Source organism: Sceloporus occidentalis, unplaced genomic scaffold (assembly GCF_023333645.1).
Source record: "Sceloporus occidentalis isolate IW3139 unplaced genomic scaffold, rSceOcc1.0.p SCAF_5, whole genome shotgun sequence".
Lineage (NCBI taxonomy): Eukaryota > Metazoa > Chordata > Lepidosauria > Squamata > Phrynosomatidae > Sceloporus > Sceloporus occidentalis.
In genome coordinates, this window is record NW_028316985.1 from 36,958,257 (window position 1) to 36,977,882 (window position 19,626).

Genomic DNA, 19,626 nt, shown 5'->3' on the forward strand with positions numbered 1-19,626 from the left:
TTCAGTGGTCAACAAACATTGTACTGCTAAGTAATTATTTCTGAACAAGATGATGAAAACAATTTCCTAAGCAAGTGAGAACCCTGCCACAAACACTTCTCTCTGTTTTTTGCTTCTTTAAGTCAGTTTCTATTTAAGAGCAGTTGCCACGGTAATAGCAATTTCCTACTCATTTAAAAATTGCTAAGCAACCTGCATCAACTAGCAGCAGCAGGTGACATGTAGAAGGAGACTATTTTGGGAAGCAGTAACTATTTTTCTTACATTTTAAAAGCCATCTGTTACATTATTCTGGCTAGTTGATGAGGAGACCAAAAGAAAATCTAATCTTTGGGTGCAGCAGTGTTAAGTGGATCAAGTTTAAGGCTGAGCAAGTAAGGAAGAGAGACAAATGTAAAGGTTAATACACCAATCCTCCAAGGCAAACCACATAAAAAATGGAGAACACTGCATCAAGAATTTAACTTTCATAAGGAAGTTGAGTCTACATAAGACTCTAAAGACTGTGGAAATTTATGGTATCCATCAACTATACCCATCTTTTCTGTTGACAAAGGTTCTAGCTCTTCTTCATGTTTGCCCCACAACACAGTATAAGATACTAAATCAGAAACGGAAATCATGCAGCCCTCCAGAATTTGTTGGACTGCACATCCCAACAGCCCAAGTCAGCATAACCAAGCAAGGAACAATGGGAACTGCAGTCTATCAAAATCTTAAGAGCTGTATGATTCCTATCCCTGTATTAGATATGTCCAAGACCAAACAAAGCCGATTCATGACATAAGTGAATTTATTTTATACTACCATTATTAAGTATTCATTTACAGAAGCTTGGGATTAAAGAGCTGTGACTCACACAAAAGGTGGGTTTTGAGAAGGAGTTTGAAGAAATTGAGTGGAGCATCACTTACGAGCAGCAGCAAGTTGCTGGAGGTGCATAGGTTAGCAAAAGAAAAGAGATAAACCTGTTTTGAGAGAGGATAAGATTGTCAGAGAGCAGAAGTGGTAGATATGAAAATACAAAGGTGCACTGATGCACCACAACATGAAGGTGGAGAAATATTGGTCAGTAGAATAAAACCATTTAGGGCTCTGAAGATACATCACCCAGAGGTGTCACAGGGCTTTATTTCAGCAGCAGAATCCTGCACAGAGATGAAGAGACCAAGGAGACCAATATTTCTCCATCTTCACATTGTAGTGCACCAGTGCCCATGACCTTCACATTGTGACAACGGAAATAATGATAAAAGTTAAAATAATGACGGCAGGAGCCGATTAAAGCATGAACCAGTGTTCTCAAGGAGGGGAATAAATTACAGTGGACCCTTCCTATCTGCACAGGTTTGGTTCCAGGCTTCCCCATGGATGGGAAAAAATGCTGACATTCGTGCCACGTATTATTCAATGGCAGCAATATGTGCACATCCACATCAGTGTATCCATGTGCACACACCACGATTGAATAATATGGGGCATGGTGATCTGCAGGTAGTTGAATCTGTGGGTCTCTATCCTGCCAATGCAGCAGGCCCACAGTGTTTTCACAATGTTATACAGCAAAATGCAACTTAGTTTAGCAACTGGCTATAAAAAAGGGAGCAATCCACTAGTCAGCCATCCATATCAACCATTCACGGCTTGGGGGGATTTTTTTTTAATTCCAAAAAGCAAACCTTGATGTTGCCATTTTATATAAAGGACACCATTTTACTATGCCATTGTATATAACAGAACTTGAGCATCCAAAGATTTTGGTATCCACAGGAGAACCTGGAACCAAACTGCAGTGGCTACCAACAGCCTACTGTATAAAGCCTACAGGTTTCATAACTATTCCAAAAAGTGAACTGTAGTACTGTCACTGGATATAGAAAGCATAAACAGAATAAATGATTTGGAATAAAAGAAATTAAATCCAGCATATATATGAATCTAAACTGGTAGTGAAACATCAAAGCAAAACAATGGAAAGATTCAACTGCACAGAGAAAAGAGCAGTCAAATGGAGATGGTGCCATCAGTCTGCAAGAGGTACTAAAAGCCACTGGATTTCAGAAGATCATCATAAACTGGAGCGGGGGATGGCAAATGGTAATGTGACTTTGAGCCAGGATCCCAGATTCAGTCTCAATTTCAGATGGTATTCAATCACTGATCTAGGTATGACTATATTTAATATTCAGACTTCTATGGAGGCAAAGATCAGTTAATAGCATATTCCAGTAATGCTGCTCTCCTCCTTCAATGTGGTTGTATTTATTTATTAGTTATCAAAAAGTAAGGGTAAAGATTTCCCCTTGATGTGAATGTCTAGTTGTAACAGACTGCAGGGGGTAGGGGTCATCTCCATTACTAAGTCAAAGATCCAGCATTGTCTGAAAACAATTTCTGTGGTCATGTGGCCAGCATGACTGCATGGAATGCTGTTGTTACTTTCCCACCAAGGTGGTACCTATTTATCTACTTGCATTTTCATGCTTTCGAACTGCTAGGCTGGCAGAAGCCGGAACAAGTGATAGGGGCTCGGAGTAGTGACAGGATTAACAAATAGTTACCTATTATCTAGTAATTATTACTACTACTATCAGTATACACCAGAAGCTCATCAACTTAGTCTACGTTTAGATACTCATGTGCAAATAATTCAAGTCTTCTTAACTGTAGCTATTACTAAATTATCCAGTTTTAAGTGCAAATTAAGGGGGATATTGGATTAGGCGTAAAGTGGGCCCTCCACATTAGCTGGGTATGGGGCACAGACCCCCATTAAAGTGGAAAAACCACAAATAAAAACCCACTATTTTTTCACTGAGAGCACCTCTCTGGGAATCTCTAGGCCCCCAGTACAACTTTAAGGCCAACATCCACCGGAAACTGACCACAGAATCATGCTGGGGGAACTACAAATGCCTAGAGAAGTGTTTTCTCTAGGAATCTGTAGGTTCACCATCACAACTCTATGGTCAATGTCCGGCACAGTTGTGCTAGAGGACCTAGTGATTCCTAGAGAGATTTTACTCAAATCTGTGAATAATCAAATCCACAAAAGTCAAAGCAACAAATGTGGAGGGCTGACTGTAATCATTTTTCAGTGTGACTTTGTTTTGACCCTGCTTCTCTTCAGAAAGGCAGAGAGAAAAAAGATTCCTAATCTCTTTGTGTTGCTTTCTTTTTTCTAACTCATATTCCATCTTAAATTTTATGCCAATGATGAAGCATAAACACTGCATAGTACAAAAGGAAAAAAGTCTCTGCTATTGCCTCTCTTCTCTTTATGTTTGCCCTATGAGTAGGTATCTATGTGCCTATCTTAAACCAACTCGCATACACAATAGAGAACTATCAGTGGGAAGGAAACAAGAATTTATATAAATGTGTACAGTCGTTCCTTCTGATTCATGGGGGATCCATTCCAGACCCCTCAGCAAATCAGAAAAACTGCAAATATTTGAGCCTCATTGTTTTTAATGGCTGCATTAAAAACATTTTATCCCTCTGGCTTCCTGTCTACGAAAATTCAAAACCGTGGAAGGGAAGTCAGCAAATCCAGAGGGATGACTGTAAAATCCAGCCATGATGATGTGCACAAGAGGGCCACTGAGGTGATTAAAACATTTATCTATTGATCTTTAGCATTCAAGCACACAGTCAAGGCAAAAGGTAAAGAAAAGTGAGATATAATTTATCTTATGACTGATGCCCTCTTTCACACCATGCTTTGAATACAGGATGCCTTGGGACCACCAATTTCACAGTGTATTTACCTATTTCAGTCCCAAACAATTAAAAGCTTGAAATAATGGGGGGAAAACTTAACATGGGGTATATTTTTTTAATGGTGCCACTGCTTCTGTTTATTATATAAAACCACTGGTGTCAAGGACAGGGTAGCCATTCCTTGGGTCACTAAGCTAAACCCAATTTTGCAATTTATGTACAGAAAGAAGTAATTGTGATAAGGATTTGACAGGTTGCCTGCCATGACAGAAATAGGTTGCAACACTGGAACTTGCATTTTCATTTTATTCAAAAGGAAGGAACAGGCAATAAATGAACTCTTCTCTTTGCTGCCTTTAGATATATATGACGAACCAAAATACATTACATCGTTGCAAACAAACAGTAAGAGAATCTATCTTTTAAAAAAGCAACCAAAACCAGTTCAATTTTATTTAAATTACTGACCTTTGGATTTTTTTTTTATTTAATTTTTTAATTTATTTATTTAGCACCATCTTCACTTTACATATAAATAAACACACAGAAAGGATAAAGTGTATTTATTTCTGGTAACACATTTTCAGGTGCCATACAACCAAAAAATAATTTCTACCAGTGGTGGTATTCAGAGAGACAGTACTGGAAATAACCACATCACCTCTTTGTGTTATTCTGAACAGCAGAGAGAGAGGGAGAAATTTTAAAAACGAATGTACAAATCCATCTACACTGTTATATAATATGTTTAGGATTAATGCAAAAGCTGATAATAACCGCAGTAAACAAAGCTGGGGCTTAAGCAGCGGGAAGAGATGAGAAGAAAAGGATAGCACAAGATTTATAAGCAAAATCTAAGAGCATAAAAGCATACCAACAGGAGAGCTCTCATGCATAGCCTAGAGTTTTACAAAACAAACAAAAACAAAGCACAGCATAAAGTTGCTGCTCATATGTAGCCACAATTCGCAAACTCAAATCCAATCCCAAGCCGTATCAGTCACTTTTTTTAAGTCATGGTTCCACAAAAGACATATTTATAGTCTCAGAACAGATTAAGAACATGGAAAACTAGTATGACTGGAATTAAAAACTATTTTTGGGGAAGTGTGAGAAAGGCCTCTTGATTTCTAAGTGTTAATTCTAAACAGATAACTCGGTTATTTAGCTAAACAATAAATCTGAGCAAAAATCCTTCTACTTGCTCTGAAATTTTCAAGCATGTGCAGTACAATTAAGAAGCAAAAATAAGCATGACCCATGAAAACTACTTTTCGTTCTCAACTGTGAGAAACCAGTTCTATTAAATAGTTTTCATAGCATAAAATAAGCCAACAAAACTTATTTGGAACTTAACAAGCACAGTCATTCAGCATTATCTTTATCAGATTTTGTTTTAAAATGTATATTCTGCTTTCTGTGGGAAAGTCATTAGCAATCAAGAGCCAGTGGCTAGGTGAGGTTTTCTTTTTAGGAAAAAATACAACTCCTCATATTAAACTTGGTACTATCAACTTGGTTCTCTTCTCAAAGTGCAGTGGCGAGCAACCATGGGTGGAAATAAAGAAACATCTATTTTTCTTTTAACCTGAGATGGCCAAGCTGAGAAGTTCCAACTGCCCTAGCCTGGAAAGAGAGAAGGGGCAGGCACAGCTCGACCATGCCTACTCCCTCTAGAATAGTCTGAGTAAGATCCTCCTAGAATCATAGAATCACAGCGTTAGAAGAAACCACAAGGGCCATCCAGTTCAACCCCCATGCCATGCAGGAACTCTCAATCAAAGCATTCCCGACAGATGGCCATCCAGCCTCTGCTTAAAGATCTCCAAGGAGGGAGACTCCACCACTCTCCGAGGGAGTGTGTTCCACTGTTCAACAGCCCTTACTGTCAGGAAGTTCCTCCTAATATTGAGGTGGAATCTCTTTTCCTGGAGCTTGCATCCACTGTTCCGGGTCCTAGTCTCTGGAGCAGCAGAAAACAAGCTTGTTCCCTCCTCAGTATGACATCCCTTCAAATATTTAAACAAGGCTATCATATCACCTATTAACTTTCTCTTCTCCAGGCTAAACATTCCCAGCTCCCTGAGTCGTTCCTCATAGGACATGATTTCCAGACCCTTCACCATTTTAGTCGCCCTCCTTTGGACACGCTCCAGTTTCTCCACATCCTTTTTAAATGGTGGTGCCCAGAACTGGACACAATATTCCAGGTGAGGCCTGACCAAAGCAGAATACAGTGGTACTATTACTTCTCTTGATCTAGACACTATACTTTTATTGATGCAGCCTAAAATTGCATTGGCCTTTTTAGCTGCCACATCACACTGTTGACTCATGTTCAACTCCTCAAACCCTTCAGCCACTAACCTTTCCCCCTCAACCTCCAGTTGTGTAAATATAACCAACCTGGATCAGGATGCGGTAGACCAACCTTCCAGAACCAGCATGTAGGCCATATCTGAGAACTACAGCCAACAAGACTGAATTATTTCTGCTCCCTCCATTATTTTCCTTAATACCTTGGGCAACACATCAACCAGAGGAAAGATGTAATGCAACACCCCTAGACAAGTGATGGTCAAAACATCAAAGACTAATGCCCCTTTCATCCAAAATGTCAATACAAAGCAAGGGAGTTTGTGATTCTCCAGCAAGGCAAAAAGATCCACTCATAAAAGGCCAAACTTTTAGAACACTGAAATATCATGGAGTCCAGTTCCCACTTTCTTTGATCCAGACTTTCTCTGCTCAGCCAATCGGCCTGAGCTTTCAGCTGTCTTTTGAGATACTCCCCCTTCAAGGACAAATGGGGAACCTCCGCTGCATCAGAACAGGAGGAGGATCACTTCTCTCATCTAGATCAACACATTTTCCTTGAACTTCTGCCTGCAAGCTGAGAAATGCAAGATAGACACTTTGCCTGTAGCACCAACCAGTTGATACTATCTATCTTCTCACTGGGTGACAACAGGCCTTGTCCCTCTATCATTACAATGCACCCCCACCTTCTCAGCTGGCATAGATGGTAAGTACCGCTCTCCTCGACTCCCAGATGGGCATTTCCACCTTGAAGGCCTTTTATAGCCACCCAACCAGGGACCCCCTTATACTGGCAGGAGAAGTTGAAGCCTCAGGGAACACCACTCAGCAATTTCCTCTTGAATGGGGAGAACAAATCACTGCAGCTTCTTTAGGTGGAACCTGGCTTAAGGAATCACATCTGTATAAGCCACCATCAAACAGCTTGGCTGGTCCAACACCATGCCCACCAGAAACTGTAACTTCTCTCTTCTGTCCCCCAGAAGGGAAACTCTTATGTCCGGTCGTGTTTCCAATGGCACCCAGATGCTGGGTCCTTTGAGATAGTGCCACATGACTCTCTTGCCTGTTATAACAAACCCATGACACTCCAGATACTCCATGGTGATCCACATATTCTTCCTGACTTTACCCAATGAGGATGAACAGACTAGCAGATTGTCTGGATGTGGGTGGACATGCATCCAACACACCCTTAGATGAACCACCAAAACCACCAACACCTTTGTGAACGCCCAAGGGGAAACGGATAGCCCAAATGATAGGACTATGTATTGGTACTGTTTCTCCAGGTTGACAAATCTGAGGTACTTCTTGTAGGTAGGTTGCAATCCCTGTTTTTCTTTGGGATCAAGAAAAGCACAGAATAGGATCCCCAAAATCTCTGATGCTGGGGCAGTGACCCTATGGCCCTCATTTGAAGAAGGGCATCTGTAGCCTACAGCATCCTTTGGTGTTTTTCCAGAGACCTGGACATATGGGATCAAACAAAAACATCTGAAGGCTTCCAAATGAAGTCTATCGTGTATTCTTCCCTCACAGTCCTGCACATTCAAACACTGGAATGTCCACTTCCAGTGATGGATAAAATGCTGGCAGCATGGTCACACTAGGAGTTGCTCCAAGTCAAGACAGACTGGTTTGTTATCCTATCCTGTTTGCTGGTGGAAGCAGCTGTGTCCTTGCTAAATACTTAGCATTGCTGTTGTCTACCCTGGGGCTTGAAGGAAGACCAGTTTGACCTGAAAGCTCCGAAATCTTATTGTCTAAACTAAGGCCAGAAGGGACAAAAGAACTGTGTCCCAGATGGAAATGTCTTCATCTCTTCCTTTTTATTCAAGGATGGCAACACTTTATTTTTATCGTTGGTCTCCACCAAAACCTCACAAGCCTTCTCTAAATGATTCAGACCCCTTTAATGGACACACGGCCAAATTTGCCTTACTCTTGGTATCAGCATTCCAGTTCTTTAGCCAGAGTTGACACCAAGCTGCAACATACATCACCATGAACCTAGAAGAAAATGGGACAGAATCCAGACTGGCATCTGCCATGATTGCAGACACATTGGTCAATTTATTAGCTCTCTGTGTAAGTTTTATCTCCTCCTTAGAGATATGAGGCAACATATCCTTAGCCCACCTGACAACAGCTCTGGCAAACAAGGTAGTTACCAAAGCAGCTCAAATGGCCACAGATGCCTCGTATGCTCTACACAGAAAAGCCTCCAACTGTTGGCCTCTGGATTTTGGGGGGTATCATTCCCCATCCTGGGGTAAAAGACTCTCCAAAATCAATCCTGTCACAGCAGCTTTAATACAGGGGAGCTTCAACTTCTCCATAACCTCCAAAGGAAGAGAATACACTGAAGGCACCCTAGCAAATCCAGGTTGTGTCCACTCTGCTTTCATAACATCTGCTATCACCACAGGGAAGGGTGCTACTGAACAATCCTGCTTACCCTTAGATCTGATTTCAGGTACTTGTTCATTCACAACACTGGCTAACTGACTGGTAAGAATTAAGCTCAATGACTTCTCCACCTTTCTGAGAAGGATAGAAAAATCATTCAGATCAAACAGGCAAACAAACATTAATTCAAGAGAGACATTCCTCTCATCCTGAGACAACCCCTCCATCCCTTGTCAGAAGGGATGGGAAACACAGAGCCTAGAGAATCTCAAGATGATGAGGCAGGAGATATAGGCCTGCTTATCCTTTTAGCCTTACATCTGATAGCTTATCCTTTTAGCTTATCCTTTTAGCCTTAGACAGCTTTAAAAAAGCGGTCAAGACGGATCTCTTCCAGCAGGCCTTTCCAGATTAACCATCCCGGCCCAGGTTCCCTGATTCCCTGATTCCTCCCGCGGCCCCATCTTAGTGATGGTTGAGGATCAACAGAGGGATATCAGGGGTTTTAGTTTTTAATTGTTGTTTATATGCTTTGATATTGTGTTTTTAATATGTTATACTGTTTAATACTGTCTTAAGGGGGGGGGGGGATAAAGTGTTTTTAAGTGTTATATTTTATATTTTACTGTTGTCAACCGCCTGGATTGGTTTCCCATAGGGTGGTATACAAATAAATAATAATTATTATTATTATTATTACTACTACATGGGGGGAACCATCAGAGAACAGTCCCCCACCACCCTCTCCACCCTCTTCTCTCAGATAAGCCAAGGAATGAAGCTTCCTTGTTTGTCTTGTGTGCTTTTGGCCTCTAGAGGACCCACATTAATCAATGATTGGGCCTTGCAGGGTTTTTTTGTATGTGACATGATCCATCCCACCACCGAGTGACGACTCTGAAGTTGCTGCCATTTCCCCAACCATGCCCCCTGCCCCCTTAGGTGTCCCCAGCCTGCAGTACAAGAAGCATGATCCAGCATCACAACTCCAAGGGCAGAGCTTGGCCATTTATGACTAGAAGTCAGCGAGAAATGGGGTCATCACAATCAATTATCCACACGGCCGGAGCCACGCTTGCTGACAGACATGTAAGCTTTCCCCCAGTACACGCAGCCTCTCCCAAGTGTCTCCATAGCCTCTGGGACATGGAACAAAGCAGGATCCGATCTCCCAGACCAGGTAGATGGGTCCATCATCTGACTTTGAATGGTTGTCCAGAGGGTGTCTCCACCTCCACCCATCCACCCTTAACCATCCACTGGCCATCTGAAGAGAGGTTGGGGCTGTGCGCTCTTTCCAACTCCCATACAAAACAGCTTTCCCCATCAGGGTAGCAAGGTTTTAAAAAGCAAAAAAACAACAGTGTTTCAGTCTCCTCTACAAGATCTGTGAATCTGAAGCATCACAGCAACTGTGTGTGGGGGGGGGGGGGGGGAGTCTAGATCTTCCACTTAGGGTGGTGAAGTTTGATTGACAGTTTGTTGAAGCCCTACCTCAAGGATATATAGGAGGAGCAAGACCCCAGATTATCTCTGCACACTGTGGGAAAAATTAATTTTAAAAATATTTTTCAAAACTTTGGTACCTTATTTTTCATCTTTCATTCTGTTGGAAGGAAACTGTGTACCTCCCAGGTTGTGGCAACCCGTCTATTAATCAAGCCAAGAAAGCATCAGATTTTTAAAAAAAGATTTTCTGGCATACTGATACATAATCTGGATATACTGTAGGCTTTAGGCAAGATCAGCTTTTTCAGAATCAACCCTCCCCTCTCTAAAAGAGATATTCTCTCTCCTAATCTTACTCTTTCACGTACAGATGTTTTCCCATCTCTATGTACAGTTGTTTACTGCCGCCATACTGATATATCATCACTTATTGTTCTTATTATATTGTATTTATACCCCACTAGGGTCCTAAACACACTGCAGAAATAATAAAGTTCAAGACCGCTTTAACTGTCTTGGCTCAGTGCTAGGGAATCCTGGGGATTATAATTTTGGTGTGGCCCCAGAGCTCTCTGACTGAGAAGGCTAATGTCTCACAAACTACACTTCCTAGAATTCCCAGCCACTGCAGTTTCCCTAAGTCTGATCAGTCTAATGTGGGTATAGTATGGATAGGGTTCATTTTAGCAGTGCCCTAGAACTTTTTAAAACTGACACAATAGTTTGCCGACAAATTTCACACATAAAATGCACTCCCACTGGGGAAAAGAACTAAGCACTGTGATACTGAGTATTCCATTGTCTTTATTTACAGAACAATAATTTGTTGTTGTGTCAATCTATATCAGTGAGAGACCTCCATCACCCTGCCATCAACAGCCCTGAGTCTTGCAATCTCACAGACATGGCTTCCTTGATTGAATCTACCCACTTGCAAAGGGATCTTCCTTCTTTTCCTACTGCCTTCTACCTTACCAAGCATCACTATCTTTTCCTTTGAGTCATGCCTTCTCATGATATGGCCCAAGTACAACAGCCTCATTTTAGTCATCTTGGCCTCTAGGGAGAGATCAGGCTCATTTGCTTTAGGACCAATTTATTTCCCTTTTTAGCAGTCCATGATATCTGTAGAACTCTACTCCAGCACCACAATTCAAATGAGTTGATTTTCTTCCTGTCAGTTTTCTTCACTGTGTAGCTTTCACAACTATACTCAGAAATGGGAAATACAATCTCATGGACAATCCTAACTTTTTTATTCAGCAATATGTCTTTACACTTCAGGATCTTGTCTTGCTCCTTCATAGTTGCCCTTCTAAATTCCAATCTTCTAATTTCTTGACTACAGTCTCTATTCTGATTAATAACTGAGGCAAGGAACGGAAAATCTCAAACTATTTCAATGTCTTTATCATCTACTTTAAAGTTATACAAATCATCTGTGGCCATTAATTTTGTTTTCTCGATGCTCAAGTGCAAACTTACCTTAGCATTTTCTTCCCTGAGTTTCTGCAATAATCAGCCCAAGTCTTTGCTATTTTCTACTAGTAGTATAGTGTCATCCATATTCAGTGGGTACACCACATTAGTGGCTTAATGATCCGCTGATTTGATTGACCATGGATCACCATGCCCCATATTATTTGATGGTAGAACATACGTGCAGATGCTCACACACTGCCACCCATTGAATAATATAGGGTGTAACCTTCCATGTTTTTTTCTCATCTGCAGGGCCCTGCGGAACTGAACCTCCATTGATGGGAAGGGTCCACTGTATCTTAATTGCTGATCTTCCTTCTTCAGAGTCTAATTCACCTTTGTATGTGATAGGTTCAGCATACAAATTAAATAGATAGGGTAATAAAATGCACCCTTACTTGATCTTCATGCCAACTGGAAATCATTTTGTTTCTCTGTATTCTGTCCTAATGGTGACCTGTTGTCCTGAGTACAGGTTATACATTAGGCCAATCAAAATTTTAGCTACAACCATTTCTTTAAAAGCAATCCTTGTGACCCCCCCCCCCGCCTTACATCTATATGCAGATGTAAGTGCCCCCATCAGCCCAACATAGTACAGTTGGCCCTTCGTATCCACAGGACAGTGACTGTGAACCTTTCAGGAACCAAGTGCCCAAACTAAACGGTGTTCCAACACCAGGTGTTATCCAGTGCTGGGGCGGAACCTCCGGGGGGACCCTTCCTAGTCATGCATGCCTGTTCCTCCTCTGCCCCTCCCCGGCATCCTCCTGGGCCTTCAGCTGCCTCTCCATAGGGTTAGAGTACCTTGAAAAATGGCTTTGTGTGCCATCTGTGGCATGCATGCCATAGGTTTATCACCACGCCCATAGCAGTTTCGCTCTGGCAAATTTTGTAGGACCTCGAGTCGTGTTCTTCTCAATGATGGCATGACTGCGCATGGCCACATTGGCATGCTGTGTGCAAACACTGTGCACAGTTTATATTCAGCTATCTCAAAGCTGTAATTTGTTTTTTTCAGGTGACTCTTCAGATGACTCTTCCTAGTAAGTAAGCAGGCACGCACACAAACACTCACGCACATGCACACATGCGTGTGTATATGCACACATACTGTATATACTCGACTATAAGTTGACCTCATGTATAAGTTTAGGGCAAGTTTTGGGGGCCAACATTATGGATTTTGATATGACACATAGATAAGTCAAGGATAAAACTTAGAAGCACATAATAAAGGGTGTAAAAGTCAAACTTTACTGTCTTCATAAAGAAATAACTTATTCAGATCCTTTTAAGCCTGATTTGTCTTAGCACTCCTTTGAGGAGAAGCACCAAAGAGGTACCACCACTGCCATTTTCCCATGAAAGCAATCAAAAAGGGATCATGGTGGAAACAATAGAAAGGTTTGTCGCTTCTTTGGGTGCTCCTGGGATGAAGTAACCTATTACCTTTCACCACTCTACTCAGAGAAAGGGAAGAGTTAAAATATAATACTTACATTGATCTGTGGATAAGTCGACTCAGTTTTATGGGGGCAATTTTCTGACTAAAATTTCTAGACTTATACAAGAGTATATACAGTAAATCATTCTTTGGATAAGCTAAAATCAGTATGCTAATGGTTATCAACCAGCATCTTTAATTTAATATTTATAAATGGTTTATTTTTTAATTAATATTTTGAATTTGTCTCAGTATTTAAATAATACTGTGTATATTGATTTTCCACTACTCCAGCATTTCAGTTAAACTAGCTAAACATGTTGACAAAGAAGCTAAACCTGTGGACAAAAAATAGTTCAGAATCTGTTTAGGGTACTGGAAAAATTTCCAGAAAATATTCACTCCAAAAAATGTATCCCATTCACAGATGAAACTTATCATTTCTGAAATAATGAAAATATTTCATATTTGGTAGGGAAATACTTCGGTTTAGGCAACAATTGTAATTATGTGGCTCTTTCCACATACCAACCGACAGCAATATATAAGAAGTGGAATCCACAATAACATCCAGGCAAAAATCAAAACTATAAACCATTAAATAAAATTTAAAAGATATGTAACTGGGAAAATTTATATTGGGAAAATAAAAGAAAGTTTAACCTACCTTATAGTTCCCACAAATCAACCCAGCTCAGTTCCATGCCAGGAGCTCCAATTACTGCAAAAAAAGAAAAAGGGAAAAAAAGAAATCATATAAATATCATGATATAAGCCACATTATCAACGGGTGGGGCAGAACAACTAAGCTTCTCCTCCTGAACTTTTCTCACCAGGTTGAAGTATTTGGATGTCTCCTTCAAAGAAATTGAAGGACTAAGACATAACTAAAGGCAACAATCAGATAAACCCCAATCATGGCTTTGGGGGCAGGGGGAGACCAAAATGCTGGAACCAAATTCAGCCTTCTTGGTATTCCCCAGATTGGCACACTTGCTCCCCCATTATCTGATTGTTTTCCAGAACTTGTATGGTTTTGTGTGTACTTGTTATTTTTGGTCCTATTTTCTTGCTTTTGGTCCCATCCACCACTGGAAGGAGCCCCCCCAAGAACTTCCTCGACAATGAATTCAGCCAGAGACTCCCCACCTTTGTCTTAGAGAACTGAGAACAAGCCCTGTCTCACACACACTCTTCTCTCCCCACATCATTCTACTTATTAAATTATATTTTGGTTTAATCCAATCACAGTTTGTCCCCAGTCCAGAATCAAAACCTGATTTGTGCATATCCTATGATCTGATCAAGCCAGGAAGTAATCTATAGTTGGCCCTCCATTTCTATGGATTCTGAATTCACAATCATCCACAGCTTGAAAGTATATTTGTGAAAGTTACAAAAGAAAACCTAAATTTTCCCATTTCACATAAGGGACACCATTTTACTAACCCACTGTATAAAATGAGACTTGAGGGTCTATGGATTTTGTTATACAAAGGAGGTCCTGGTATCAAACCCCAACAGTTACCAAGGGCCCACTGTATTAAGCTGCATACATAGGGTAGGGAGAATCATACAAAGAATAAGCCTCATCCTGGATACTGAAAGCCACTGTTTGTTATTTGTGCAAAATTGCTAACAAGAACAACTATTTCCAAATTACCTGACCAATCTACACCCTCCAGAAACTTAATAAAGTCAGATTACTGGAAACAATCCAGCCTGGCCCAATTCTTAAAATGCATATTATTCTTAAACATGGCATTGCATATTTCTGTTTCTGCCTCTGTCTGTAGAAACAGATAAAAACAAAGTTACACTATTATAAAAATATTAATAAACCTTCCTCCATATTACATCTAAGATAAAGATCCATATGAATTTGTAAAGAATTGCAAAATCTGTAGATAATCAATAGGCCTTATTCACAAAAACATACTAAAATCAGCCTCAACTAGTAGTGAAGCAACAGTTATAAAGAGCAGCATTTTTAGAATCCATATATACTTTCCCTATGTTTATAGATAAATGACACTTCCAGACAGCCACTCTACTAATCAACACAATGGCCATGTAGGAAGTACTTTGAAGAACCACAGAAATGTACAACAAAGGCTCCTGCCTAGGCTGACCTTAAACATACTTGCACTAGCAGTTATTAGAATCTGTCTTGTGCTTATCTGGAATGTTAATACATGGAAACCACTACATCTGGCAAACACCAATATTCCCTCAGTGATATCTAACAGTACTGTAGCTTTACTGTCTTAGCATGAAATACAACCCACTTTGAGCATGTCCACAATACTGTACCCAATATAAGCAAACAAAAATGGGTTTCCTCTTCATCCAAAGCCAGTCATATATATCATGCTCACACATAGAGAACCAGCAACAGTATACCTTTCATAGTTTTCCTTTGTCATGACAGCCCAGCACATCTGCTCCAATAATTCACCCAGATAAACTCTGGGTGGCTACCCAAACTATTGCCATGTTGGTAAATTCAGACTACAATCACAATAAAAAGGTAATGCAAAACTTTCCTTGTATCACCTATAAGCCGCTCTGATAGCCATTAGGGCTGAAGGGCAGGGTATAAATACCATAAATAATAATAATAATAATAATATAATAATAATAATAATAGGTGAAAGCATTCATCTCTGAAGAGTAACAACACTCATATAGAAGAACGGTGCTACTGACATTGTTTTATTATTATTACTATTAACCTTTATTTATGAAGCGCTGTAAATTTACACAGCACTGTACATACAATCTTTTAGTTAGACGATTCCCTGCCCTCAGGCTTACAATCTAAAAAGACAAGACACAGAAGGAGAAGGGAGTGGTGGAGGGAAAGGGTAAGAGGTCCAGCAGTTCCTCTCTACCTCCAAGGCCTGGACCAAGGCAGATGGACTGGAGGGAGGGCGACACTTCATAATGAATGGTTAATCATTTTCCAGGGAAAATACATACTCTCAAGTAGGATAATACATATACAGTACATAGCAATACAGGAAATGGTTCAATAAACAGGCACCACAAGAACATCAAATAGTAAGCGACAATTATGCAATGCCTGGGAAGGCTTCTCTGAACAGGATGGTTTTCAACTCCGTTTTGAAGCTGGTTAAAGAAGTGATGGCTCTTGCTTGTGGGGGAAGAAGGTTCCAGGAGTGAGGGGCAGCGAGTGAAAAGGGGCGAATCCGGGATGGGGCAGAGGAAATCCTGGGCTGAGACAGCAGACCTTGACTACCAGAACGGAGGGCCTGAGTGGAAAGGTGAGGAGAAAGAAGGTCTGATAAGTAAGGAGGGGCCAGTCCATGGAGGGCTTTAAACGTGGACAGCAGGAGCTTATACTGAATGCGGAAAGGGAGGGGGAGCCAGTGAAGGGATGCCAACACAGGAGAGATGTGGTCAGAGCGGTGGGTGGAAGTGATAATGCGCGCAGCTGAATTCTGAACAGAGATTAAAGGACGGAGGTGAGAAAGAGGAAGCCCAGCCAGGAGGACATTACAGTAATCAAGTCGTGAGACCACTAGGGCATGGACCAGGATCTTGGCAGCAGAGGCGGAGAGATATGGTCGGATTTTGGCAATATTGTACAAAAAGAATCTACAAGCCTTGGCTGTGGTCTGGATCTGAGGGATACATGACCCTCAGAATCCATGAAAATTTAGTTTCTCCTGCTTTTGCAAGGATTTCTCCATCTATAAAATCACATGCATGACACATGGAATTTTTGTTTCTGCATATTATCCCACATCAAAAATTGTGAATCCATATTTTTAAAAAACCTAAATAATTTACAGAGGTCCAAGGCCTCAATATTAGCACACTGTAGTATTTGCAGTCAGTCTAACTGTAGCTTTGGCAGATCTATAACATGCTTTCAGAACATCATTTCCTCCCTCACAAGCTTTTAACATTACTTTCAGTACAAGAGGTTATCTGCACCACAGGGGAAGTAATTGTAGCCTATACATGTCATACTACAACTACCATCAGCACTAGCTACCAAAGACAATGGGTGAAGGACTCAGGGAGTTGCAACCCAGGAATAACTGAAGGCCCAAGTTTCCCACTTGATAGAACAGCTGCTTATAGTAGCTATGAACATTAATAGAAAGAGAACTGCACATGCACAGGCTACTTACCATATATACTCGTGTACAAACTGACCTCACATATACGTTGAGGGAAGGTATTAGAGTCAAAATCATGGATTTTGATATGACCCCTATATAAATCGAGGGTAAAACTTAGGGGACTATAACAAAGGATCTAAAGGGGAAAACACCACTTCCTTCCCTCCTTCTCCAGGCCATTTCCCTGGTGCTGGAGGATAAGGTTTTAACATCAGATGGGGAAGGGAAAGAAGTGGATTTAAATGTGGGGTTTGGTAGGGAGAGAAGTCTTTAACACCAGCATGGAAAGGAACTGGATTTAAATGTGAAGTTTGGTGGAGAGAGAAGTCTTTAACATCAGATCAGGAAAGGAATCACCTCTTTTACTCACACACAAACACTCACTTCCTGCCAGTACCTTTTTCTGAAATCACTGCCAAGGCATATGGGATCATGCTTCTTTCAGGACCTTTCTAAGCACTATTACTGTAATGACCCATATATAAATCAACCCAGGGTTTTAGAATCAATTTTGGATATAAATTTCTCAACTTATAGTCATGTATATATAGTAGCCTTCCAGACAAGGATGCACAACAGTTTTAATCACAGTTTTAATGCACAACAGTTTTTCTTTAGAAGGAAAGAAATAATTCTATACCTTCACTGAGACACTGTGAAATACTGCCAAAATAGCAGGAAAAGGTGAAAAGTTATCACTGTATAAAGACAAACCATTTGAAAAACACCTGTTACAATAGGTGCAACCTCTTTTCTCTTCAGAGATCTTGGGCAGTGCCAGAGTAGATAATTATAAAAGTAATTTGCTACTTAAGCACTGCTTTCTGAGTAGCTGCTTATTTTCTGGCACTGATATCTACAGGCATCCCTCCACATTTATGTGTTAAGCATTTGCAGATTTGATAATCTGAGGATTACAGCCTCTCCCCAGCCATTTCTAGGTCTTCCAGCACAATTTTATGGTCAACTTCCAGCAGAAGTTGCCCACAGAATTGCCCTGGATGACCTACAAATGCCTTAGCGAAATATTATCTCAGGGGGAAAAAACATCCTATACAATATTTGTAGTGTTTCCACTTTCACAGGGGTCATGTACTCTTAACCCCCACAAAAGTTGAGGCTGATTGTAGGGTTGAGGGCTGACTGTATATAGTAATGCTTGATTAAAACATTTACACAGAGCATGCTACAGCTCTGCAGATCTAGCAGAATGTAAGTACTGCTTTGCATCCCATATTGTGACAAAAATGGGAGAGAAATAAAATAAATATGCTTTCAGACACTGTATTTGAACAACTGACACTGTACTATAACAATTTTGAACACCTAAGAACATGTCATTTGGAAGGTAGTTATGCAAAGGTTTCCTTTAAGCTTTTTCTCCAAAAAATACAAGAAGATTGCACTCTGAAATCTAATATCTATTGTAAATAAAATTAGTAAAAACATCCAGTGATTACAAAGAAAAAAACAATGAGTTCCAAACCCTAAACTTTGATGTAGATCAATTTTATCTCTATGGAATTTTATAAAAAGAAAACTCCAGTATGTCCCAAACCAAGAAATGAAACATTAACCAAAACAATACCCATTACGTTCAATCACAGGACAGTTTTTGAAGGGCTGCATAAATATCCATTAATAAAAAGGTACCATATATTCAAATGGATGTTATTTGTCTAATGAGAACAAGAACAAAAAAGAATTCTTAAGATTTAGAATGCATCAGAACTGAACAGTACTCTGGAGTTGACTAAAGTTGTAATTCACATCATAAAGAAAAATGACTACTGACTAGAAAGCAGATGTAAAAGAGTGAGGCTTAGGTAGAACCTAATGTAACCTAATTTCTCAGGGACAGACATGTTACCTTCTGTAGGCCACAAACTGGAAGAACTCACATACACATGTACAAACTTACAGCTGAAATACCACAAATTAAGAAGTCTAAATCAAAATTATACAACCTGTCTGGTGGGATTGCACAGAGACCTGGCTAAAACGGAAGAGGAAGACTGAGACTGTATGCAGGCAATATATGAAAAACAACTTGCAGCTTCACTTGATGTTGTTCTGCTGATCCAAACTTCTGCTAACCTATTGCAAATCCCCCAAAAATCTATCAATGTATGTTAACCTACTTTCCGTCCATTCCACACTAATCCCTTCCTAAATATGTATGATAGCATAGGAAATGATTTTTTTTCTTTATCAAGACACTAGTGTGAAAAAGCAATACGACCATATATTGTTTTCATTGTTTAACTTACACATCTAGTAAAAGACCACAGAGACAGTTTTTTCCAACCTCTTTTGCTTAACAGCCACAGGGTATGAGTGTACTGCAAGTTTCACAAGTTTTTTTCCCCTGAGAACATAACGTCAGCTCTAAGAGATGTAGAAGTCTTGTCTTGCTAATAAACTTCTCAATTCAGTGGAAATGTTTATACATCATTGTTTACATGCCCAGGCCAAGCTGTTGCTATTCCAGCAATTACAATGGGCTATCTGCCTTCACTATGGTTAGTCAGAACTTAAGAGTAGTTGAGCAACATGGAAAGTCTCCAACTGGCATTAAGAAAAAGTCTCTGATCTGAATACAAGCACTGGGGTTTCAGCCCTTTAACAAAGGTATATACA

General features: G+C 40.3%; 1 protein-coding gene across 3 annotated transcripts in view; it reads right to left on the reverse strand.

The window, feature by feature from the left end:
* The window catches only part of MRTFA (myocardin related transcription factor A), a 103,231-nt gene that overhangs the window by 72,021 nt on the left and 11,584 nt on the right, over positions 1-19,626 (reverse strand). For all 3 annotated transcript variants that reach the window (XM_089523677.1, XM_089523679.1, XM_089523676.1), the window contains exons 2-3: positions 13,500-13,553; positions 860-968 (exon numbers count right to left, since the gene is read on the reverse strand). In XM_089523677.1, the coding sequence (XP_089379803.1) occupies positions 860-907 (48 nt within the window). In that variant the 5' untranslated portion in view covers positions 908-968; positions 13,500-13,553. The remainder of the gene's footprint in view (positions 1-859; positions 969-13,499; positions 13,554-19,626) is intronic.